General features: G+C 35.6%; 1 protein-coding gene across 2 annotated transcripts in view; it reads right to left on the bottom strand.

Moving 5' to 3' along the window:
* Positions 1 to 555: 555 nt before the first annotated feature.
* LOC128997028 (low-density lipoprotein receptor-related protein 12-like) overlaps positions 556 to 27825 on the bottom strand; it is a 29227-nt gene continuing 1957 nt past the window's right edge. Inside the window, exons 2-11 of one of the 2 annotated variants that reach the window (XM_054422606.1) lie at positions 25271 to 25382; positions 21708 to 21864; positions 17367 to 17478; positions 11986 to 12121; positions 7975 to 8184; positions 7228 to 7347; positions 5363 to 5604; positions 4358 to 4515; positions 3677 to 3851; positions 556 to 2766 (exon numbers count right to left, since the gene is read on the bottom strand). In XM_054422606.1, coding sequence (XP_054278581.1) covers positions 2641 to 2766; positions 3677 to 3851; positions 4358 to 4515; positions 5363 to 5604; positions 7228 to 7347; positions 7975 to 8184; positions 11986 to 12121; positions 17367 to 17478; positions 21708 to 21864; positions 25271 to 25316 — 1482 coding nt within the window. In that variant the 5' untranslated portion in view covers positions 25317 to 25382 and the 3' untranslated portion in view covers positions 556 to 2640. The remainder of the gene's footprint in view (positions 2767 to 3676; positions 3852 to 4357; positions 4516 to 5362; positions 5605 to 7227; positions 7348 to 7974; positions 8185 to 11985; positions 12122 to 17366; positions 17479 to 21707; positions 21865 to 25270; positions 25383 to 27825) is intronic. The other variant, XM_054422607.1, reaches the window with a different exon arrangement.

Here is a 27825-nt window from a genome sequence, read left to right as displayed (position 1 = left end):
CTATTCCTATTAAAATTATGACTTAGGCTATCCTAAAAATTGTTAACCATACTAAAGTTCATAAATGTTTTTTAATATAGCCTAATATTTATACAAATTTCAGATGTTTTATTTAGTTACAATTAGGCTACTCACAAAAATAGGGGCACAAACATTTTTTTCATAACAAGGTATAGTTAGTTTGCAAAGTATATTTGTTCACATTGCTGCAAATTGCTTGAAAATCTACTGACACCACACAAAAAATAAATGGCACCAGGAGGGTAAAGAAAATATCAGCTTACAGTAATTTGTTGCAAAACCTCACAGCTGTTCCTTCTCACACATCTTTAATATCACGATCACCAGTGGCTAACAAGCAGCCAGTGTGACCCGTGCAAAAGCCGCTGCTTGGTGGTGCTGGTGTCAGCCGCTGATCACCAGCAGCTGGCGAGCAGCCTGGTGTGACCCGTGCTTTAGCATGTAACATTTTTTCCACAAGACTCTTTTTGGTATACAACACAACAGGGGTTTTTAAATAGAATAATAAGCTTAGGGTAAAAAAGAAAAATCGTGTACCATAAATAAAATTATTTAATGAATAAATCACAGATTAATATGAAATGGTCTGGTTTCTATAAAATAATAATCCATAGGCAACAAAGACTGATATTTAACATATCACAATTTACAAGAAGTTTTTACTAAGACTACACCTTAAAGCTAAGGGGTTTATTATATACACACTAACACAACAGTTTACTATAATACATATCATATGTACAATGGTTAAGTAAATCACTCTTTGGTTTTACTTTGCTAGTTTTTCGATTGTAACTAACACAAAATACTACAGTTTGGTTATTTTCATGCTCTGAGAATCTGCAGCAATAAATACTGAATAACATTTAGAAGAGAAAGTAACACAGACGACTGAAGCGACAAGAGGACAGAAACATCAGTAAAAATACACCACTGAGAATTAGTCATAAACAACACACATTTGACCAAATAATATTCCAGCATGGAATGAAGTCTTTTATAAATACTTACTGAAAACACGCATACACATAATGAACAACCCACACAGAAGTCATGCAGAAAAAAAATATTTTACCAGTAAAACTTTTTAAAATATTAATGTTTAACATATTTTAGTTAGGAATTTCTTGGAGGGCCACATTAGGTGTCTTATTAGTTCTCAATGGTTTAAGCTCTAAACCCAACTGAATGTTAGAAAGATGTTATTATCATTTCTAACTTCAGATTGTAATGGGGAATACCTGTAATAATATGTATTTCAATGTCACAACTCACTACTGTAGCTGTTAAGCTTTAAAATTTAAAGGCTTAAAGTCACTGAGAAGATATGTTCACACTTGAACTTGAAACAGAACACATTTACAAATCACAATATAATTATGCATGTACAACACAATCCAATACATTTTACGTTAACTTTGAGCGTAGTTCTTTTGTTAATTAATACTAATTTGTAAGTGAAGTAGTTGACTAACTTCCTAAAACCGCATGTGCTTGGAACAAATTCATAGATTAGACATCAAGTATTAATTGTATGGCAATTTAATTTCCTTTGTATTCAACTTAGATAATGTGTTTAACTAAGAGCTAAGCATATATGACCTAAAACTGTTATTTTATGTTCTAATTAAATTTGTGAATATTATGATGTGTGGTAAGGAATACAAAACAAAGTATAGAATAAGACAGGAAACAAAGCTGATAAGCAAAGATTAACACCCACAGCACAATAATAAACCTGATAACAAATCAAAGAACCCTAATTGAATAAAATTACACTATTTTGTCACAATTTCAAAAGTCCTGCAGTATTATTATTCAACTGCTATGTGTACAACTAAACCTAACAAATATCAGGCCTTCCTAGGAAAACTAGTGATTTTGAATAGAGTTCCAGACAAGGGAATTTCACACAAGAAATTTTAATACAGTTAAGAAAAATATATTTAGCATATCAATATAATACAGAATGTTTGAGATTCAGTTTGGTTTAATATATTGAGCACATGAATTAAACAAGGGAGTATTTTTTGGGGTTTATACTGTAGTAGTAACCTTGATACTATAAAAGATGAACCCATCTTGATATTTTTTTGCGAGTTGCAGTGGTGAGATAAGGAAGAATAAATACATTTTAAGTTACAATTTTCAATATAATTTGAGACTATTGTGTGTAAACCAATCAGGATGTGCAGTCATCATATCAAACTTGCATTACATACAATAGTTTAAATTTATTATTCTATTTGAAGGACTGATGCTGCAAAAAGCTACATCCTCTGCCCTATGAAACTTATAATAAATTACACAATTAGATTATCCCAATAACATAATAGCCACATTCAATATGTGGTGCTCTTACATCTCAGTAGCAGAATTTGTTTTCAGGATATAAAATAAACAATGCAATTATATAGGGTTCTATTGAATATTAAATAACTGGGGAAAAATTTCATAAATAACACTGTTCACATTTAAACCTAGAAAAGCTTATTGGGGCAATTGGTTAGCTCAAACAGGTTACATAATATTATTTCATAGGACAATTTAAACCTTAACTAAAGACAAGTTGGCAAAGTTGACTTACAGTTAACTCAATTAAACTACACAATGTTTGTGCTACGAGCTAAGCAGCAAGGTGTCGTCTGTGCCAGAGAGATAAGAAGAAGAACTGTCACGACTCGGGGAGCTTTGAGAAGAAGACGCTTCACCTGGTATGGGGGAGTCGGGCGGTTTAACCACCACCTGCAAAGAAAAAACTGATCACACTCATTGCTTTTAAGAAAAACTCAGTTTAGGCAATGGTGGCAGTCTGAGGAGACAGCAGATCATTTAATTTATAAATGCACAGTTACGAATGAACGAGGTAAGGAAAACACTATTGGAACTAGGGTAAGGGGCAGGCGCCCCTCAGGAAGACCCCATAGTGAGGATGCTGCAGTTCATCAAGCTTAAGTTTTACAGGCTCTGATGAACTAAACTTGGGAGTGAAAAAACCCCATGTGACTGACTTGTATGGGGACATGATCCTTCATTTCAAGGATTGTCTTCTGGATTTTTTTTGGGAGGGAGGGTTTTAGGATACTACCCATAGCTTACTTTGACCAATCGATGTTTTGTAGCACCTTTCTGCTCAGTCTGACAGTGGACTTCTGCTGGAGACGCCCAATTGACCCATCTTCTATTTTGACTTTATAGGCTTAACCATCTTTTATTGTTCAAGTCCGCCTTCCTAGAGATTTCAACCTTTATACCAAGATTTCAAACCGTCAGTGCTGCCACAAGTGTTGGGAGGTTTCCACCTTGTTTTTACAGAATCTGTACTGGCCTGATTGTGAACTCCTAATGGTTCCTAGGTGTTTCCTTATAGTACCGTTCCTGGTTAACAGCCCTAGATTACTTCACACTCAATTACTAACAAGAGGCTAATTACTCAATACTGATACTTACAGCCAAAGTAATACTAAGTTCTTCTGGTTGTGGCCAGTTTTTACACCTATGGTATCATTTTCAGGCTGAAAAGACCTGAAATGTTCACTCGTAGGATGTCGTTATAAGTCTTAAAAAAGTCTCAACACTGGATCAACCCTGTCAAAATCAATGGATGGTATTTCAATTCAAAACACTTGACCTATACAACGTGTTGTTCTGTTACCTGTGGTGGTGGTACAGGACGTAGCCTGGTACGACGCAGACGACGGGGCCTCGTGGCTGGTACTGGCAATACACTCACCTCACTCTCACCTACAGCCACAGAGTAAGCTGGTGGAGGCTCTCGGTGGAACAACTCATCAGCCATCAGTGTGGGCATTGAGACAGACGACGTCATCCTACGAGGATAACCAGCGTAACATTAGTCCATACATCTTGATTTATTTAAAAAGGCTGAAAATGTTCTTTATGTTTAGCGCAAAGTGACGTAAAATTCTTTCTTAAACTTTTACACAAACAACAAAACAGATTTTTTTTTTTACTTTTTTTCAATTCCACATATAGAACCATTTTTTTAAAGTTTTGTATATCTTGGATTTCTATTTAAAGAATTGTTTGTATTTTTCCCAAGCCTCTACTTTAAAAAAATGTTATATGCCCATTCTCTTTTTTTTGTTCTTAAAAGTAAACAGTTCTACAAAATTTTTTTGGGATCTCTCAATGGTTTAAATTTATCCCTTGTAATGTCTTGCAAAAAATATATATACTTTTGCATAGTAGAACTTAAGTTATACAGCTCTACTAAAGTAACCTTTGTCACATACAGTAAAAAATAGCCTGCCAGTACAGAGATTTGTAGCTGCCAGATGCAGGGTTAACTGAGCCGATACTCCCTTGACATTACCTGAGTCGAGACGCAAGGTGTGGAGATATGTGAAGGTGATAGTTGGAAGAAGAAGATGAGTATCGATGTCCATAGAACCTGAACGCACATCCTACAGCTATGACTAGCAACAGGCCACAGAACAGCGAGCCCATTATGGCAAGTGCGATCACGGAGTTCTGCAAATTCATAAAAAAAGTCATTCAAAACTTCAACTCCCTTTATGTGTTACAGATATTTACTGCATTTGGTTTGATAAATCTTAATACTACCTTTGACTATTCATAGCAACTGTTATGACCCCTCAACTTTGTCAGCAACAATAAATAAGGTAGAAAATGTAATTTTAGACCCTAGCACATTCTGTGACTGGCTCACATTACTAGGTCCTTTTTTAATAACAAATAGGCAACAGCTGGTCCATATAGATGGATGTCTACTTCTGTATCCAATAATACTACACTTTTATTTACTTACTAGCTGAACCCGGCAGACGTTGTCTTGCCTTTGACTATTTATAATTTAAGTACCGTTACGTTTAATTTTCAAGATGATCTCGTTCGCATGGCTCAATCACGTCCTGGTTGAAGTTCGTTCGCTACGCTCACTCACCTTTAGGTTGGAGCTTGTTCGCTACGCTCACTCACCTTTATATTAATTTAGATCAGCGCAATCTGTCTGTGGCTCACCTCAACTACGACAATTTTGATAAAAAAACTGGTGACAACTTAACCCTTTCACATCTCTTGTCAGCCGTGAGCCCACATCGGCCGTTTCGTAACAGTATCATATTACGGCTTGGGAAATTTAAAAAAATATTTTTAATTAGTAGGCTATAACTTAATGTTAAAATAATGATAGGCTTAATGATCTTCTGCATAATAAATTAAACCCAGGGCATGGGGGCGCAGCCCTAAAATGAGAGTCAAAAGGGTTAAACATGGGAATGGAATGTCTAGTTGTATCAATAGTCAAAAGGTTGCATGAAACATAATAAATAAAATTTATTTGTTGTTTGTCTATTACCTTGAGGCAGGTCTGCTCGTCGCTGTTGTCACCACAGTCGTCCACACCGTCGCACCACAACGCGACAGGCAGACAGTGTCCGTTGTGACACTGACGATGGTCACGCATAGTCGCACACAGCTGTGGTGGACACAACGCCTCGTCTGAACCGTCCAAACAATCACTGAGGGAATCACACCTCTGCGAAGGGCTGTAGCAGCCCTCCCCACCCGAACATGCTATCTTGTCCTTGCATCCTGGAACTGACACAAGGTGATGATAGACCAACCATACAGTGTGACGGCTGAGAGGCAACAGGACTATCTTTCCTAAATAATAGGGAGGAACCTTTATAAATTATAAGCCTTATTTGACTCATAGAATTATTACTTGTGTCGTGTATCTTCTATTAAGATGTAGTAAAATATAAATACGTTAATAGTTTTATCAAATAGAGAAACAATCAAGCGGATCAAATGATGGAAAAGACATAGTGGTGGTTAGAAGACCAAGATTATGTAAACAAAGGATTTCTTACTTTCAAATTCAATAGACTTGTGAATTAAATCAAAGGTTTAGGATAAGTTGTGAAAATTTCAATATTATTTTTAATACAATCGAGCCTGTGTTACAGCACCCGACGAATAGGAACCATGCATTAATACCCAAAGAACAATTACAAATTGCACTTCATTGGTTTGGTAGTGGTGTACAACACCAGCACTCCAGCAGATATGCTCGTCGTGTCGAAAGGAAAAGTTCGCCGAAGCATAAAAAATGTTGTAAAATGTAATTAATGAAAACCTATTGATTGACACAATTCGCTGGCCAGACGATGTAGGAGAAACAATCAATGCATTCAGTAATATCACCGGCCTGTGCCTCTTACTTGCTAAAAAAGATCAAGTTTTTTTTTTAATTCTTCATTTTACGTTTGCTTGAAATTTTGATCAAGTTAAAATATTGCAGTCAAAATTAACCTTACAAATCAAATCAAAACAATTTATAAAATAAACAAGTAAATAATGCAACAGCTGACTTATAACTTTATCAGTGTAATATTTTATTAGTTTGTACATTTTTTAATGAAACAGAAAATTACCAACTTTTTATAAGCTTATTACTAGCTTATAATATTAGTACTTTTATGAAACAGGTCCCAGAATTATTGTAATTTTCTCAATTTTCTGATTATGTAATCTTTGTTGTGTTCCTTCCTTCATTCAGATATCCATGTAACTAGTTTGCTAAACAAATGGATTGTATGTTCAACTATTTCAGTCTATTATTTATGAGCAGTATGCTCACAAATAATTGTTTTTGAAACACCACAGTTCATTTGGCAAAATAAAAATGGAAGCAGAAAAGAGAAATATTGATCGATAGCCCAAGGACACTTCACACTTGCGCTAACCAACACAGAACTATCCAAATCAAAAAAATATCCGAATCCGAACCTCTCAATAACCGAGCCTATACTATCCGACCAGAATCCGATTCAAAATGAAATTTCACTATCCGCACACCTCAATTTTAAATGTCAAGTCCCTTTGAACTCACTCTACCCCTAGAGCATTTTTTCATGTCCAAACACTTAACTCCATTCATGTCAGCCAAATGTCGATGGACTTCAAAAATCTAATCACAGAACACGATCAATACTTGGCGGCAGTGTCAAAACGACTTTTAATACTATGACCAGACTAATCATTCCATAGAGGGGAACCAGCTAAAATAAAAGTGAATGAAGTAAGGAACACAATGTTGGTCTCAGATTTTACCTTGTTTGATTGCGACGGGAGCTTGATGGAGACCTTAATTTACCGACCACCCTTGTATTTGAGAATATTGTGAAATAAAGAGGTGTGAAGTTGGACAACACTCACCACATCCAACTTCGTCTTCACCCCAAGGACAGTCAAAACGTCCGTTGCATCTCTCCAACACAGGATGGAAACAATGGTGACCAGAGGCTGAACATCGCACCTTGCCTTTCTCGCAGAAACCTAACAGTAATATTGTTGTAATGTCTAACTTTCATGTTCACCTTACCTGCCTAATTTGTTTATACTGGGGTTCTACTGTAAAAAGAATATTAAAGTCAAATACTCAACACACTCAAATTGACATTCTATCACAGAGAACGCTTAAACAACAAATGAACAAACAACTTGGCAACCAGCACAATAGCTCCAATTAGGGATTCAACTGTGGTAAGTAAGAAATAAATGACATTTTGCAGTTAGGCAGACTAAAAAGATTAAAGTTGCAAACTCTCTATTTTCCACTAAAAGGCTTTAAAACATGGTGGCTGGCACTCCTTGCAGTTCTTATTGTCATAAGAAACTTGTACTGTATCTTGAAAGAAAATTGTCCCCAAAAATATTTTCAAATGGCAAATCCAAGAATCAAAACAAGCGTTCTTGGGATTTTTTAGATTTTGAATTTTAAAAGGGGGTTTGGCTTAATCTAAATCAAGGTTAAGCAAGAAAACTATTCCTGAAATTAATATTTGAAAAAAGTTACAAAGAATCAAAAAGGCAGACTACTATGTTTTTCCTATGACCGAAATATACTTAAAAAAAAAAAAAAAAAAAAAAAACCACTAGAGTGGCTTGTTATATTTGACTTACCACAGCCAACCTCGTCCGAGTAGTCCTGACAGTCAGGTTTGCCGTCGCATCGCTGTCTCCGTGTGTAGCAAGTGTCACAGTCAGCCTCATCGCGACCTGTCACACACTGCGTGACACCGTCGCAATGCTGTGTCGCGTTGTGATAGCAACCATCAGCTGCGCGAGGACCACATGGCACCATACCAGGCTGTAGACAGTCTTGTGGCTTCACTATGGACATCAAATACCATCGGAAATAGTTAGTGTTACATCATTATTGTATAAAACTTGACTGAATTAAGGAAAAGCACTTGGCTTTATAACCATGCAGAAGGGAAAGTAATACTAAGGTAAGATTCTCTAGATTAGATTAACCCTTTGAGTGCCAACGTCCGGGGAACCGGACGTTTTTAGAACGAGCCAAAAGTGCCAACGTCCGGGTGACCGGACGTTTTCAGAACGAGCCAAAAGTGCCAACGTCCGGTTAGCCGGACGTTTGAAAAACGCGATATTAAAACGCGAAAAAGACGATTATATGCACATATTTTATATTCTTTTGAAAGAGAAAGACTTCCTCTTTGTAAATAATGCGTTGAATCGGCGATAATTGTAATCATTCACTTGTTATAGTACTACGTTTTCATATGTTGTAACACAGAGATCAAGATGGCTGTCACAGCTGGCGCGTAATTGTCGACATCGTATTTCACTGTCTGTAAACAAGTTTTTGGTTATGTGCGGTGTTTTTACGAGATGTTTTGTTATTGATTATTAGTAATGGATCGATCTAGATCTCCACTAAGTGACAATGCAATTGCAAGAACTCTAGATGACGACTTTTTAGATGATAGTTTTGTGAGTGAGGTTTCTGAAATTGAAAGTAGTTCTGGTGCCGAATCTGACAGTGACTCAATTTCTGATCTTGTGGATGATACCGATAGTGACCCCGATTACGACCCCTATGAAGGTAACAATCAACGTAGGATAGATAGGATATTACAGTCCTTTGGTAATAATAATTATTCAACAGATGAGGAGGAGGATAGAGTGGACAATCCTAGGCCTATGCCAGCACCAAACCCTGCACCAAGACGTCGGGGTAGACCTAGGTTAGATGCACCTAACCAAGAACAAAATCTTGAAAATAATGAGGATAGTGAGGATGGAACTGGTTGGACAGAAGTAAATGAAGAAAATGACCCTGGCGGCAATAATCCGTTTACTTTTCATGAATTGTCTGGCGTGAAACACTGCCCCCCTAGGAATTCATCTCCAATAGATTATTTCAAACTATTTTTTACTGTTGCTTTGTTTGATATGCTAGTAAAATATACAAACAAATTTGCTGATAATTTTATTACTGCAAATGCCCACCAACTCAAAGAACATAGCAGGGCCAAGTCCTGGAGACCGGTAACTCGAATCGAGATGCAGGCTTTTGTAGCAGTGCTACTAAATATGGGCCTAAATGTAAAACCTACAATATTTTGCTATTGGTCAAGGACTAGCAGTCAGTTTATGCCTTGGTTTCCAAGAATGTTCAATAGGAACAGATTTCAAGCAATCCTTCAGTTTTTCCACTTGGTTGACACAACAGAACTGCCTCGTCCGCGTGAACCTGGGTATAACCCGTGCGCTAGATTTCAACCAATAGTTGACCACATGAATAGGGTATCTAGGTTTCACTTTACTCCTAGTGAGAACCTTTCAGTTGATGAGAGCATGGTAAGCACCAAGGCCCACTCCCAGTTGTTACAGTATTTGCCCAAAAAGAGACATCGGTGGGGCGTTAAATTATGGTGCATTTGTGATTCTGTCACACACTACTGTATGTCCTTCTTTGTGTATCGTGGAGCTAAAGGACCTGACAAAAGGGAAATAACACAGAAGGGCCTTGGTTTCTATGTTGTTGAGAAACTACTGATGATGACAAACTTACTTGGCAAGGGGTACCACGTGTTTGTGGATAATTTTTTTACCACAATAAAACTAGCAAAGTTTTTGCTTACTCAGGCAACGAACCTCACAGGTACATTGCGAAAGAAAAGAAAAGGAATACCAGAAGTAATGAAAGAGAAATTTGAAGTAGGGCAGAAAAAGTATTTGAGGAAAGACAACCTCTTAATGGTAGGATATAGGCAAAAAAAATCACAGAAAAACCAAGTCCTATTACTAACAACCAATGGCAAAGCAGAGAGTGAGCGAAGGGCAAGGGTAAGGGGGACGTCAGTTCATGTCACAAATAAGCCTAAAGTAATTAGAAACTATAATGACTTCATGGGGGGAGTAGATGGCTGTGACCAAATGCTTTACCAATACTTAGATGACAGAAAAACTTTAAAATTTTGGAAGAAGGTCACGTTTAATATTTTTAGCCGTATGCTCCTCAACTCCTACCTGCTGTACAAACTTAACACTGATAAACCAATGAACAGGCTGGCCTACAGTATATTTATTGTAGAGGAACTGGCCAAAGAATGGTTAGTTATCCAAGAAATGAGACCCAACCTAACTGACATAACTAACATAACTCCGACCAGAATCTCCCGTGGTGGTGGCGACGCAGACAGCCCATTAGTCGAAAAAATTCCAGAAAACCGGGAAAAAAACTGCTGTGTTTGCAGCAAAGCAAGTACAAGAGAAGGTGGAAGGAGAAAGAAATCCACATTTATGTGCAAAAGGTGCAAAAAAGGATTGCACCATAAGTGTGTCACTCAACATCATTGCTAAAATATGTTCGCCAACAGTTTCGCCTTATTGTAAATATTTTTTGTATGTTATTATTTTACTCAAAATGACTTTTTATTATTTTATCATTCAGATTTGGCACTAAAATAATTTATTGTATATAAGTTTAGGCCAAATTATTTGTAGAATAGGACTATGAGGCCATGATGACTTTAGTGTGTGATATCTGTGCTGCCGAGGAAAAATGTATGATATTACTAAAAACGTTGTTACCTCATTATTTGACTTTATTTTTTCATGAAACTTGGAAAGTTTGTTGGCAGTTAAATATAAAACAGAGTGGTATGAGTTTTATTGAGTGAAACATTTTTTTCTAACATGATACACAGCATTGAATATGGAAGTTTTTTGAAAAAACTTTTCAAGGTATGTATTTTTCATCATTTTCACACTGCCTGCTGCATGAAATATACTTATAAATTGTGTTATATTGTAGAGTAGTTATTTCTCTGTAAATAAAAAAAAAATTAATAAAATTGGTTGATAAATAAAAAAGTTATAGCGTTTATACTGAAGTATTGCTAAAAGCCACAAAAAGGGCCCGGCATTTTTGGGTAGGCCTAGTTATAACTCACATGGCACTTTAGTGTAGTACCTGACATAAAGTCTCCGGCACTCAAAGGGTTAACTCTGACCCTGTATTGGAAATCTCCCTTCTAAAAAAGTTATTACAGTAGATAATTTTCTTTTTACCATCAGCTGTAACTAATTTCTAAAATAATGTTTAATAACTATGTTTGAATTAAATCAAATAAATATCAGGGCAGGGGTCTGCAGGTCTTGATATTTTTGGGTCCTATTGTTCCAACAATTGGCCCAAACAGATCTTTCGGGCCGGAAATAGTTTTTAGACCAGGCTCTGGCTGAGTCACTTTAGAGGTGTGCTCGCATTTTTTAACCAAGCTGAGCTGAGCTTTTGTGGTTACAATCACAGAATGTGTCTGCAAAGATGCGCTGTTTAAAATTGACGGTTTCACTGTAATCACGGGATGTTCGCCGTATGGCCCGTTAGAGGGAGACGATGAATGATTTTCTCTAACCTGTGTAGTATGTCCTCAATCCCACAGTAGACGTTCACAAATTGAATGTAACTGTAGAAGTCATTCACAGTTTCATCACAATTGTGGGAGGAGTTTTATCAACCACTTAATTACAAATTAAATTGAAAAAAAAAACTTTATACAGCAACCCAGTTTTAGACCCCATGCTCTGGTCCACACCTACACCTTTAAATATACGTGTAAAAAGCACCATTTGTAAGAATGAGAGGACAACATTTCTTACACAGTTTGTAGGACAGTCGAAACCCTTTGCCACCCTTGTCCACTCGTGAGATGTGGAGTTTGACAGCTACCTCAGGAGCCCTCACAAGGATAGGCTTGGATACAAATTGGTGACCACACACTTGCTGTGTCTTTACCTGAAAACAACAACAAAGATGAGACTGGCCTTCTACAACTCAATCTTCAAAAACCTTCTTCAAATCAAATCAAATCAAATCATTTATTGTAGTCAGACAATATACATTGTATTACAAACGTCAACTTAAATTACTTCTAAATATAAACAATAATATAATGCAAATAATAAAATAACAAAACTGGTAGCCTACTATAACACTGATAACACATATGAAAGTAATAATTACAGAGCAGGTGGACTTAGCTTCAGACTTTTTTTTTTTTTATAAATTGGGCTGTTCAAAAAATTCAGCAACAGAGTAACATGCACGTTCTAAAAGGTATTCTTTTAATTTAATTTTGAATTTTGCTTCTGACGTTAAGGATTGTAGATTGGCTGGAAGTTTGTTAAGCAGTTTTGGCCCGAGATTTTGAGGTAATGATGCAGCTAATTCCAATCTATGAGAGGTTTGTCTATGATGGTGTCTTTGCCTGGTATTATAATTATGAATATCTGCACCGGTTACTTTTGTTGTTGATTTAAACCTATAATATAATAGAATTTCAATAATATATATCGAATGTAACGTTAGAATTTCAAGGGATTTAAAAAAATTTCAGCAAGGTGTTCTTCTGTACACACCTGCCATAATACGAATGGCTCTTTTTTGCAACCTAAAAACGCGTAAAAAATTTGATTGTATCGCAGACCCCCAGAGAATAATTCCATATCTTAATCTTGACTCTATGAGTGAAAAATAAACTAATCGCATAAGTAATAAATTTTGATATTTTGCGAATCTATTCATTAAAAATAATTGAGACGACAGCTTGGAACACAGTGCATCAATGTGAGGTGTCCAAGAAAAAGTGTTATCAAAAATCAATCCTAGATATTTAACTTCTGTTTCTAAGGGTAACTCAAATTCGTTCATAAATATTACTGGGCTGGCCTCAGAATGGTTGGCTTTTGAAAAATGTATACAGCTTGATTTGCTTGGATTAACGTGTAAATTATTGCTATTAAAGTATTGATAAAGGTTTGATAGTTTTACAAAGCTATCATCTGAGCTACTTGAAGTGATTCAGTGTTCATACATACAATGTTTTTGATCTAAAAAACCTTTCAGCTAGTAGTTATGTAACAATTCCCAACTGAATTGAAAAAAGGCCTATTGTGTTATTATTCACAATAGTTTTTAGTTTTTTTAATACCAGGGGCGCTTTTTTTGGCATTCTATGGATCGGTGGTTACAATTGTTTTGTGAATAATTCAGGTTGCACTTATAACAACCACTAACCACATACCCATATTAAATCTCCATATTAAATCTCTTTGACAAACATGCTCCCATCTTAACAAAGCGCGTAACAAAAAGAAGACCTGTTCCATGGATGACCACTGAAATCAAAGGTTTGATGGCCAAACGTGATAGCTTAGGTAGAAGAGCTAGGCACTCCAACAATATCGAACTAAAACAACAATATTGTAATCTTCGTAATCGAGTTAAACAGCTTTTGCGAAACTCCAAACTCAGATACATTCATTCACTTTTTGAAAATCAAAAACAACCATCGAGAGTTTTATGGCGTAAAGTTAAAAGTCTTGGGCTTGGGAAACAATTTGATTCTCAACCAGTACACATCCCTCTAAATGAGTTAAACGTTTACTTTTCTTCTATCAGTCATAATACCAATCAGCACAAAGTCAATAGTTACTTGAATGAATTAGTCAACTCTCCAACCCCGCACCTGGGATATCCCGAGTTTAATTTCAAACCAGTTATTCAGTCTGATGTTTTGATGGCTATTCGCAGAATCCGAAGCAATGCTGTCGGTTCTGATGGGATACCTATCCGCTTTATCAAAGACATCCTCTACGCAATCCTTCCTACCATCACGTTCATTTTTAATGCATATTTGAGGCACTGTTCTTTCCCTTCATTTTGGAAGTCTGCCATTGTCCGTCCCCTAAAAAAGATCTCAGCACCAACTCTGGTTGGGGATTTCAGGCCGATAAGTATTTTGCCCGCTCTATCTAAAGGCCTAGAAAGGATCGTTCACTGTCAAATCACTGAATTCATCACTGAAAATAACATTCTATCTGACTATCAATCTGGTTTCAGATCAGCGCACAGTACAGAAACAGCACTCCTTCGAGTGACTGAAGACATTAGACTTGCTATGGAGCGTTGACAAGGAACGATTCTAACTCTGTTTGATTTTTCCAAAGCATTTGACTGTGTTAATCATGACTTGCTGGTGCAGAAATTAAAGGCAATAGGGTTTTCCCAGAATTCTCTTAAATGGCTGAGATCTTATCTGTCAGATAGGCAGCAATGTGTGGAGGTTGGTGACACAAGATCAGACTGGATGACTGTTACATGCGGTGTTCCCCAAGGATCAATCCTCGGACCACTGCTCTTTGTACTGTACGTCAACGACATAAACTCGACCTTGACCAACTGTAAACACCACATGTACGCTGACGACTTACAAATCTATGACTATTTTACTGCAAACAACGAAAATGACTGTGTCAGAAGGATCAATGAAGATGTCAACCGAATAGTTACTTGGACTGAGAATCACGGACTGAGACTAAATCACGAAAAGACAAAACCGATTGTAATCTGCCACCCTCGACTTCGCCCTTCAATTGACTTAGACTCAATAAACCCAATCACAGTGAGTGGCAAAGCACTTCCCTACTACGACAAAGTAAAGAATCTTGGCATATCTTTCAACTCGTCACTTACTTGGGACACAGCAGTTACGGACACACGAAAAAAGGTTTTTGCCTCCATACATTCACTTAAAAGATTGCAGAACTTTTTGCCACAACACACAAAACTTCATTTGATCAAATCACTTGTACTGCCCCACTTCAGTTACTGCAACTCATTGATCAATGACATGACTGTGATTCAGGCGGACATGCTCCAGCGGTCTCAGAATTACGCTTTGAGATTTGTCTATGGTCTGCGGCGCGAGGAGCATATCACGCCATACTACCTTGAGGCAAACATCTTGAAACTTAATTATCAAAGATCCGTCAAAATTTTGTCATTAGTCTTTTTAATTTTGAAATCAGGCTCCCCGAAATATTTTACATCAGATTTTAAATTTGTGTCTCAGGGTAGTTCACGAATTTCTCGTTCTTCTTCGATCACATTGCGTATACCTCATCATGTGACCACCGCTTATGACAGGGCTTTTGTTGTTACCGCTTGCCGTCTTTGAAACAGCCTGCCCCTACACATTAAATCCCTTGATAAACGTTCCCAGTTTGTGGCGGCACTAAAAAATCTCTACTTTGAGCAAATGGTCTCGGCTGGCGTGTCCTAGGGCTTCTGCGTCTTTGCGCGATTGCTGGTGCGTATGCGTGTGTGTGTGTGTGTGTTTTCTTTTGTATATTCCATTTATAATAATTACTATTTTTTTTTTATTAGTAAATTAGTTAAATAAATTGAATTTTTGCTTATTGTGTTAAATGTGTATATTTATATTAGATTAAGAAATTTCATTGTATTTTTATTTATTTATATTTAAGTTTGTCAGGTTAAGTGTAAGAGAGGGCCATGTGGCCCTAACTTTGCCTGTTAAAATAAAGAATTTTTCATTTCATTTCATTTAACCACCGCTTGTGGTTATACAACTAATCTCATCCATGTATTGTGTACAATTTATTCAATTGTACACTTAATTATTCTTGATTTTAACAATCAAGTATAGTATTTAAGAAAATAAAATCAATAATTAGTGTGCAGGGTGATACAAAAGGTAAAGGAAAACCCAGTTCTGATTCTTTAAAACAAACAAAGTACGAAACACAAATATATTTTGGGATTGGTTTAAGTCTGAAAGTTAGGCCTACTGAGTGCTCAAAGAGTGTCAAAAATGGTGTCCTGTACGAATAAAAATAAGAAATTGAAAATTCAAATTCTTGATAGGTACTTTATTAGACAAGTTTCAACCTGGTAGTTTGATCCCTAAATACCAGTAGTTTGAGTATGCTATCTTTTAAATCTTACAGTTTGCATATCTAAACCAAGGTCAATGGCTTAAGATTTCATAAAAAACCACACAATATTACCGGTAATTATTGTAGAGTATTGTTATTTTATTTAAATGTAAAATGTAAATGATGAGTTTAACACGTTCGCTACTGCAATAGTACGAAATTTTTCATTCTCGTGGACCAGCGACGCACATATGCGTCGGCCGGGTTCCACCCATAGACTGCCGTCGCATATATGCGTCGGCTAGTCACATTAAAATAGACTGCCGTTGCATATTTGCGTCGGGGTTCTAATGTTATTAAAAATGCTTATATCTTTGTAACGGTCTATTTGAAGGCACTGAATTCCCTACAGTGGTCTACAGAGATGTCTGACGCGCAACTGCGTCGCTTGGTCTTTGGATATGATGATTTGTGACGTCATATGATAGTTGGAAAAACTGGTCTTTACTTTTCTGCATCACTGTATGTATGTATGCAGTATGTATGCTGCATTATCCTATGTAGCTTTTATATTTGTTCAGTTATAAACTGTTCTTGATCAATCTGTTTTTTATTTTACTTATTTTCACCTCAAAACACAAAAAATGAACTGTTGCATATATGCGACGTTTGGTCTATTTCAAGAAAACTATGATAATTTTCACTATTGTCTTCGCTATAGACCGGGCGTCGCAAATATGTGACATTACAAAAGGTTATTAATAATACAAAAAAACAAGAATACATTATTTACAAACACGATTGTAGCGTATTACAATGTAAATGATCACTGTTTTGCAGGTTTTTGCCCGTGGTCTGTGTGTACTGTTATCCAAGTGACAGCCGGTCTATGTGTAAGATTCAAATGTATACCTCGGTCTGTGGCAATGACCGCGGTGTCGCATATATGCGACGCTCAGTAGCGAACGTGTTAATGTCTAATTACATAGTATTACGTTTTTTTATGTGTTTGTTATACATTTTATTACATGTTTAGTTGGATTAACTGTGGTATTCATTAACTTTGGTCTCCCTCCCCCCAGTCACCCTGATAATTGAGGTTCTACTGTACTTAGTTCGATCCCAGTTGGTTTGGATTAGCTAGACTCAAGTGTATATGTGAATAAATTAGAACAAAAACTTAACTTATTAACTTAACTTTTCAGGTAGGCATATCAAAAACAATTATTGTATTAACATTCAACAATATATAGATATACAAGATACAACTACTGGCAGTTATTTTATAGTTTGAAACTGACCTTTCCAGTCCCAGACAGAGGTAGGGACAGCCAGTTGTGTTTACAGCAAGGTCGATTCTTGGGGAAGCCGCAAACCTCAGACTCATCTGATTCTATATCAAGATCTTCAACACTGAAGGCAAAACACTTAATGAGCTCATGAACTGTTTAACATTTGATATTAATAGCTTCTTGATCAGCATTGTATGTTGAATTTACCTTAAACTACCTGAAAGTACAAAAATTTGTCAAAAACAGCACAGTAATTTTTTTTACATTTAAAGTGAAATAAAGGTGGTCTGATGGTACATTCTTCATGAGTATTTTCGGGATCCCTTTCATCACTGGTGCTTCGGAATTTAAAATGTTCATCTTCTGTTGACATTCTTCAAGAATCACTCTGGTGCATCTCTTCACTACATCAGCCAGCTGTTTTTGGTACTTCTGCGTTAAATCCTTGATTACAGTGTTTGTTACAGTGTTATTTGACATATTTTTGTACTTTCTGATTAAATAAAACGCCCAACTGTTGTTTGCAAACAACAATTTACTACATCACAATATAATGTAATGGCAATGCTATATAATGGCTAGCCGCAGCGAGAAGTGGGAACAGTCAATACACCAAGTGAGGATCAGTACTAAATATGTTATTCTATACAACAGAAGAGCTAAAGTGTAGCATAAAGAGATAGGAGCACTGGACAGTTGCTAACAGGTCCCCAGTTGTACCCAATGCAGGAAAAAATTTATGATAAAAGACCTGAAGACTCAAACAAAACATTACTACAAATTGGGAACGTTTAAGAAACTATTGCTTTGTAGGTTTACACACACACAAACACAGACAGAAATCACTTTGAAAACCACTTTCTGTGTTCAGAGGGGCATAAAACGGATATATCTCCTCAAAACTCAAACTAAACAATTATCACAGAAACAATACTTTTTCCATATATATATATATATACTAGCTGACCCGGCGAACTTCGTATCGCCTAAGTTATAGGTTTCCCCTAAGACAGACCGATGGAAAACCCGGCAGACGTTGTCTGTTGTCTTGCCTTTGACTATTTTTAATTTAAGTACCGTTACGTTTAATTTTCAAGATGATCTCGTTCGCATCGCTCAACCACGTCCTGGTTGAAGTTCGTTCGCTACGCTCACTCACCTTTGGGTTGGAGCTCGTTCGCTACGCTCACTCACCTTTAGGTTGGAGCTCGTTCGCTGCGCTCACTTGCCTTCAGGTTAGATGTTCGCATCGCTCAATCACGTCCTGGTTGAAGTTCGTTCGCTACGCTCACTCACCTTTGGGTTGGAGCTCGTTCGCTACGCTCACTCACCTTTAGGTTGGAGCTCGTTCGCTGCGCTCACTTGCCTTCAGGTTAGCTCGTTCGCTACGCTAACTCGCTTCCAGGTTGAAGTTCGTTCGCTACGCTCACTCACCTTTTGGTTGCAAATTAGCTGTTGTCATAAATGTAAAAGAAATAATAGTGCTGCACCCTGTTGGTAATCCTTGTAACTTTAATGCTATTGAACATCATAGAACAGAACCAACTTGTTTAATTGAAACAGCTAGCTGTTAAGATTCATTAATTCCATTTCTCATAAGGTGAACATGGGAAACTCCAGAGCCACTGGGGCGGAGCCCTTTTAAGAATTTCGAAACGGGAAATAGTTTACTTCCTATTCGCATACCTACAGAATTTACACACCAAATTTCATAACGATCGGTGAAGTCGTTCCGGAGGAGTTTGCAGACAAACACTGTGACACGAGAATTTTATATATTAGATTATGGTATAGGGGGGAGAAAGTAAACGTGTGTTTCTTCCTAAATCCTAGACCTAATGTTATATTGCTTGAACTTGTGAATTAGAATTATACCGGTAGTGAATAAGTATTTGTGAGTTTGCGAGAAAGTCTTTTAACAGGTTTTTTGCATGGCAACGGACCTTTACCCTAGGTGGTATTGATTCTTGAATAAAATCAGTTCATCTTTATTCCTTAGACAAGTTGTACAGTTAGTAAATACAATAGCGTATAGGCTGCATCAACCTTTAATTTTACAGTGCTTAAGACTAATCAAACGATGAGACAAAATAATCTTCTATTCAACAACACTATCAGGTAACGATAGTGTTAACAACAAGTCGTTAAACAATTTGGTTGCGTAAGTATTGTTAAATAACAATATTAAAAAGCTAGCATAAGTAGTACCGGTAGCACAAATCTATATATATAATTCCGTAAGTCAAATTTTTGTAAAGAAATTGTGAGTGACTGGATGGCCGTAGAAGGATGGGAGGGGTCTTATTTTAAAGGTCTTGACGTGAATTTTGAGGGAAAACTATTCATTTTTCTTATTTTTTTACCATAAATTCGCAACAGAATAAAACTTATCCCATTAAAACAACATGGGGTTTAATTTGTTTACATCTTTTGAAATTAAAACAGCTGTGCCACAGATTTGAAAACAGTGATCAATACACACATTTGGTTTACTTTTAGCCAGTCAACTATGAAATGTATACTAAAACTGAAATATTATATTTATTAGTCGGAAAAACGTCTGCATTCTTTGTTTATATTTAAATCATATACTCAAGTTTCATTTTTTCATGCTTTTACGTTATTGTCGTGTTAAAGGAATAAACGACATAGAATAAATATTCTGTATAAATAATCAAAGAGTCGAAATTAAATCTAACTTCTGTTTTGTTTTTATTTTTAAATCATATGTTCAAGTTTATTTTAAAGGATGTTGTTTTCTTTATATTTCTACACATTTTAAGGTTAAGGTTGTGTAAATATATACAACTAAAATAACCTATAAATGTTATTGGTTCTAAAATGGTGTATTTGCATTCCTTCGTAAGTAAATTTTTTTAGTGCAGTGAATATACAACGTAGAGTAATCATATTCGATCATACTTTTATAAAATCACCAGGGATTCAAGATGTTTTGGTATGTAGGCTGCTGGATATATATTCTTTTCATTATAAGTACTGTAATTAATATGAACGCCAGGGGAATACCACAAAGGCGGGGAACTGTACATAGGAATGACAGTGCGCGTAGAAGAGCAAGAGTAGATAATGACGAACTTAATCAAGATATGTACAACCCCTTTTTAGGAGACCCATGGTAGACGAGAGAAATGTAAAGATCCATGATGCAGGATTATTGGACCAAGAGTGCATTTAATGTAGTGCTCTTCATTTTAGAGAAGAACTAACGAATAATCATTTTATGACATGTTGCCATAACAGACTTATTAACCTTCCTCAGTCAAAAACTAATGTAGAATTTAAAAGTTTGTTTGAAGAGAGCCCACAACTGTATAAATTCATTCGACAATACAACAGTGCGATGGCTTTTGCTTATTTTTCAGCCAGTAAGAAAGATATTCCAGGAAAAGGACCATACTGTTTCAAAATTCAAGGACAGATTTATCGTTCAATCTCAGATTTGCTGCCTCAACATGATGAAGACCCCGTGTATGGCCAATTGTACATTATTGACACATCAACAGCAACAGAAATTCGTCAAAGGCGTCGAGAAAATAGTGACTTAAAACCTGAAATATTGTCAAAACTAGCTGAAATTCTATTAGAAAATCCATTTGCACAAATTTACAAAAGAGCTTCGGAAGAAATGGTTGTACAAGGTGACAGTGAATTAGAACTTAGGTTTGTAGACAGGATAAATATGGATCGTCGTAGGTATAATAAGCCTACTGCAGATGAAATTGCAGGCGTCTTCAATTCATCTGAAGGCGAACCTCCAATGAATTTTTAAAATTCCAAACAGGGAAGCTTTTATTTATCCTCATTAACCACAAGACCAAAGCTACCTTAGTAAACCAGTATTTATTCACAAACAATGATATGTTTGCTGCCTTTTCATGTTAAACCACTGGAGTGATTCAAAGTATTTATTGAAAATGACATCAACAAAAGCAAACAAAGAAGAACAACAAACTGGTTTTTACACAAAAGATATGGTGTAGGGATGCCTATTCTGACACATAGATAATGTTATTCTGAGTTTGTTTAAATACCGGTATTGCAAAAAGTTGTTTTACATTTGAGCTTTTTAGGGACTTATGTCCCTACAAGCCACTAGTCAATTTGTAAATTTGTACAATATTCTTTGGCATGAAGATCCTTATTACACAGCAAAATATCAGTTATTTTGTATACAAAATACATCGAATAAAAAACAAACTAAGGGCATCACAGTCAAATTCTTAAATATAGGCTTACACCGAGTACGCGATGGAACATTACTTTTCAGTCTGTTGGCTCTCTTTATGATATGGAGTATTTATTTACCTATTGTCGAGAGTGGTGTTTTACCTGAGCATGATGGTGGCCATGGGTTCCCTGGACCGGATGTGCCACATACAGTTAGTGTCGTTTTCATACGGCCGAGGGTACCTGGGACTGTAGATGACTCCGTTAGGAGGAACATACAGCTGAGTGTCACAGAAACACGAAGTAACAATCACCAACACTGCAAAACACAAGTCAGACCCCAGGCTACATTCAACTTATCCTTCAACAACGAATTAAGTTACTATTCTTTTTTGTAATTTCTAATTTCAGTTGAGTTCACTCAATTAACAAATGTTGAGATATAATCTGATCTTTGTGTGATCCAATATCATACTTATGCAATCATGAGATTTATTTTTGTTGCTGCTGTTAAGTCGTGTTATTAAACATGACACTCTAAAAGCTCACACAATCGAGATTCCACTTTAAGTTTCGCTAAAATTATACAGGGTAGGGATCAGAAAGGGTAGGGACATAATCCACGTAAAGATCCCTTGGGCCAAAATAAAAACAACATCAAGAAAAGAATTTTTTCTAATATCACTTTGTTAACCAGATATCAGCCACTTTGTATTTTTTACATTTAAACATTTTTATCTTTGGATTGTGCTAACCGATCTTTATGAAACTTGGTATGTAGGCCTATGTTAGGTTGAAGCGACCCATGTAAAAAAAAATATTAGCTTGGTCCAATATTTCAAAATGGTGGCCATTTAAAATCTTTAAACATAATTTACTATAAAATGGCTGATTATGTACACTTTTATTTAGCATTTTAAGTTCCTTACTAAACGACACCAATTTAAAAAAGATTGAATAACAAATAACTGAAATATTACGATTTTTGGTCGCAAAATGAAGATGAATTAGGGCTAAGCTAATCAGTTTTGCATTGTTTTACATGATATACCTAATTACGTGATAATCCAATTAGGTTATTTATTATTCAATATTTTTGAACTTGGTGTCGCTTCTCAGGAAATTAAAAATGCTAAATAAACACTTGACATTTTTTCATAAAACCAGCCATTTTTTTAGTGATTTAAGTTTAAATACTTAAAATGGCAGCAATTTAGAAATTTTAAATTTGACCAAGATCATATTTTTTCCTCACATGGGTTGCTTCTACATTAATATATAGGTACTTATTAAGTTTCATAAAGATCGGTTAGAACAATTCAATGATAAAATGTTAATGTAAAAAATACAAAATGGTGGATATCTGGTTAACAAAGCGATTTTTTGAAAACTTGCATTAGGTTATTGATTTTCTCTTTTTTCTAACCCAAGGAATCACTATGCGAATTAGGTCCCCACCCTTTTGGAACACCCTGTATAGGCATACTTATTTCAAATATGAGTAAACCGTTCCGTAGATAACCTAATATAGGCTAATATATAGCCTATAATTATATCACATGAAAACTTAGATAGGGATAGAATTCTCATCCCTTTGTAAATTTTAAAGGTTGTTTTCGTGTCCAATTCATGTACGTCGACACTGATCGCTAGTGTAGATAAAACTTTGTTGTTGTTGTGTTTTTATTTTTTGTTGTTGATGATTTTAGGGTTATTTTCAAGATTTGTGCATTACTGTCTGTTTGGTTACTCAGTACCGGTACTGTACATGTTCACTCATCCCGTTACGCGCAGAATAAGCGTACTACCAGTGTTGGGGAAGCTACTTTTAAAATGTAGCTAGCTACAACTACTGCTACATTTACAAAAAAGTAGCTTAGCTACAGCTACAGCTACAGTTCCGAAAAAGTAGCTAGCTACAACTACAGCTACAATGAAATGTAGCTACAGCTACAATTTTAGCTACTTTTCCAAAGACATTACTTTTTATTCCACGTACATTAGGTAAATGTAAAATCAATTGCAACTAGATTTTTATTGAACAAACATTTAAACAAAAAATGTCCGTATTGTATCTAACATTACTTGGAACACAAATTATTCCTAGATTGTATTTAGTTTGTTGGCATTATAAACCTAAAATTACAACAACAGAACCAAATAGTTGGGTGTCCCATCATATTTAGTACTTATTTTTAAATATTGCATTATTTTTAAGCATCTTATATGTAAATTTCATTAAGGTTAAAGGACATACAACAAAACTAAATTTTAAAAAGCTCATTTTATTTCTTTAATATAGATTCATTTATAGATGTCTTATATCAACAATTAAGACCAATAAAACTGTAAAACGATTATTTAAAAATAAATTTTTGTGTTACAGAGCCTAGCCTACTGAAATTGGAGTTTATTGCCTTTTTTATTTTTAATGTTAAAAACGACATTGCTATAACTTTTAATCATAGTGATAAGTTACTTGTTCTATGAATAACACTTTTCAATGTCAAGAAATCGTTCTTTATTGTCATTATTCATAGGGCAAATTGTGCTTCAACCTAGTTGGTAAAAAAACAGTATTCAGCAACTTATTCTGAAATCGGCTTTGATTTAAACATGTTGAAATTTGTAAAGTAAAAATAACATGTAGGCCTACTTGGCTATTTAACAAGTTGGCTATAGTAGGCTTGCTCTTTCAAGGACTAAACAGATATATTCCTAATAATTGAACTTAGAACTTGGTATTCGTCTTAAATCATAGCATAGCCTAGGAATAGTCCTATACAAGACCTGTTAGCAGGAGTAAAATATGCTATTCTTTCAATCTAAGTTTCGTGTTATATGGAGATTTTTTCGTTACAATTATCATGTAGTCTTAAATCTCATGCATATCTTAAATCTCATCAGGTAATTTCCTCTTTGTTAATTTAGTAAACCTTTGAAAAATCTTCGTAATCTAATCAAGGAAGGGCTTGTAATGGTGAACCACAATCAACAGCTGAAGCAAAGGTTGATAGACCAGCTTTCTCATTATTTTAAGGATTAGTGTAACCCAAGTTGAAACACTATCAATATAATAAAAAAAACTAAATTGATTTCTAATTTCCCTGTTAAATCACTTGCAAGCATTCAATAGCTTCTCTTGTCACCGGTAACGTTTAAACGTCGTCTGCAACTGGCGATTTTATTTTATCTGACAGTAATCATAGAGTAGTAAATTAAGGAAATGAGAGCAAAAAATGTAGATCACACTCATTTAATAGCCTCCATGTCCTCACAACGTTGTAATAGGGAATGAAACAGCTGCAACCAGCTGTATGAAGCCAAGAAAGTAGGCCTAATTGTTTTGAAAATCTCAGTTTGAAAGAGGTTGTTTCACGTAAGGTTGAGGTTATGGTTATGATAAAAATCACTATCTCAAACAATGTTAATGTAGCGAGAAAAGTAGCTAAAATTCCGCTACAACTACTTTAAAAATGTAGCTAGCTACAGCTAAAGCTACAAAATCTTAAAAGTAGCGTAGCTACAGCTAACGCTACAAAAAAGTAGCGTAGCTACAGCTAACGCTACAAAAAAGTAGCGCGCTACTGTAGCGTCGCTACTTGTAGCGCGCTACTTCCCAACACTGCGTACTACTAGTATAGATTGCAGGCTCTATGCAAGACTGCAAGCTATCCTGAAATTGGATAAATTTATTAGCTTGTTTAGCAAACTTTTTTACTCACCAAATAATGATGATGTAAATAAAACTGCTTCCTTAAAGGAAAACATGATCAACAATGTAGTGGGCCCTATACAAAAACTCTTGAAATCTTGAGTTACATTCTTGAGAAATACCTAGAACAAAGTTAGGAAAGGTTATGTGCTTGAATTGCCCTTGCCTCAGCTAACCTGCTGGCTAGAGAATTTCTATTTGCCTGATTGGATTTTCATTTAAGAGTCGGCAGGACCGCCGGTTGTTTCCACTGAATTAATTGTATTTATTTATTTATTTATCAACGGCAATATATCAATTTACATAAAGATAATGATAATATTATTATTAGCGGTTGTGGGTAGACTTTTATATCTGTTGTCAAAAACAATCAAATGAAAATATCAATTGATATTTTTTATTTGATTATTTCATTTGGTACCTAATTTATATTGTATGGTTGGTTAACCAACCAAACAATATATCGAATGAAATAGGCCTGGGAGACGAATATCATCTTAATATCATCATCTTATTTTCATTCACGGTTGTTTCGAACAACAGATATGAAAGTCTACTCGCGGTTGTTTTAAAGTTATAGCTTGAATTAAAAAGGTAAAGTTTAGGTTAAATAAATTAACCAAATTGTCGGTTTATGCTATCTCAAGTCATGTTTCGTCCAATTAAAACACTGGGTTTAAGACACTGCAAAATACTAGGCCTAGCCTAGCCTATAAGTAACTTATAGCCTAACTTAAAAAATGCAGGCTATCTTAATGTTGAACTTTGGTATTAAAACTAAGTTTAAGCTAAAAGCTCAAGTAATGTTAAATCTACGACGGCCCTGAAGGGACACTCGGTTTCTTTTTGTCTTTCATTTTACTTCGACTTTTTTCTCGAAGTACTTCGACATTTCTATCTAGTCTAGTTTTACTTCGACTCAACTTTAATACGAATACGTTCATTCTATTCTGTTTCTGATTCTTTCTCTGTCTGCTGTCTCACTGTCTCTCGTCTCTGTCGCACTCAAACCTAATAAAATCCTTGACAGAGTCAATATCAGAAAAGTGTTTCCTTCTATGAAGTTCGAGCTTCTTGGTATACCTTTTAAGTGTCCGCTCACTTATGCAAATGTTATGCTTCAATAAAAGAATTGCAAGTATTTCAGGCTGTTGAAGGCCTAAACTAAAATATTGTTCAATCAGTTCATTAATGTCATATTCCATTATGTGTCCTAAAGCTCAAACCCTTTTCTATCTGCCAATTCTTATCAAAAATATGTCTACATCAGAAACACCCCTACATCAACAGTTAGTTGGGTGTGGTTGCCGTAAAATTATAAAAACTATAATAAGCACATTCGAGATTAAAGTCGAAGTACCTCGAGATTAAAGTCGAAGTACTTCGAGAATAAAGTCAAAGTACTTCGAGAATAATGTCAAAGTACTTCGAGAATAAAGTCCAAGTACTTTGAGAATAAAGTCCAAGTACTTCGAGAATAATGTCGAAGTACTTCGAGAATAAAGTCAAAGTACTTCGAGATAAAAGTCGAAGTACTTCGAGATAAAAGTCGAAGTACTTCGAGATAAAAGTCTAAGTAATACTTCGAGATAAAAGTCTAAGTACTTCGAGATAAAAGTCTAAGTACTTCGAGATAAAAGTCTAAGTACTTCGAGATAAAAGTCGAAGTGAATGAAAGACAAAAAGAAACTGGAATGTCCCTGCAGGGCCGTCGTATAAATGTCTACGAACAGGAGAGAAGATCAAATCACGACTTTTAAGAGCAGACATGAGTTAGGCTACTTTCTGATTTTGTTGTGTATAACTCAAGTGCGACAGGTTGCCGAATGAAACTACCTACAATCTTTGATTAATTAATTTATTATAATAAAATAGTGTAACCTCCGACTTGCTGTAAAATTTATAAACACAAAGTACTAGCTTACGAGAAAATACAATTCCAAATTTAGTTAAGTTACATTATAGGTTTACAAAGCTAAGATGAAGATTGATCATGATTAATTCCATTGGTATTTATTCCGTACAGGCGCCTCCAAACGAATTTTTAATTTTGATATCTTACTTTATAGTTTTTTACCTCCTGAATCCAAATATACCATTAATTTTCCCCGCTGATGAATATTTCTCAGGATATCGCCGTAAAAACATACCTAACATTACAATAAACAAGATAGGATGGATGACATTTACAAGTGGAATGAACTGTAGGTTAACTCTTACAGCTGATTGTTTTCAACCACACACAAGAACAACTGGAAGTAACAACTTTTGAACTTCATTAACTCACTCTGATTCTGTCACCGGCAATATGCCTATTGACGACATTTTACTTCACTACAAATAAAATACAAAACAAAATACTCATTCGTACCTACTCATACGTGTTGCGTAGTGCTAGCTAAGTGTTATTCTGTCTGCTACGCCGTCGCCATCACAAGTTCAGATTAAGTTAAGTGAAGAGAGTAACATGAACATGGTTGATGAGAAGAATACCATCGTTGACTAAAGATAATAACATCGTTGTAGACACGGCCGCCTTTAACCACGGCCGCAGGCGGCCGTGCT

Source organism: Macrosteles quadrilineatus, unplaced genomic scaffold (assembly GCF_028750875.1).
Source record: "Macrosteles quadrilineatus isolate MER2022 unplaced genomic scaffold, UCM_ALF_1.0 Scaffold_6__1_contigs__length_79288215, whole genome shotgun sequence".
NCBI classification, from domain to species: Eukaryota; Metazoa; Arthropoda; class Insecta; order Hemiptera; family Cicadellidae; genus Macrosteles; species Macrosteles quadrilineatus.
Note: the sequence above shows the minus strand (reverse complement) of the source record. Positions and strands in the feature narration are given on the sequence as shown.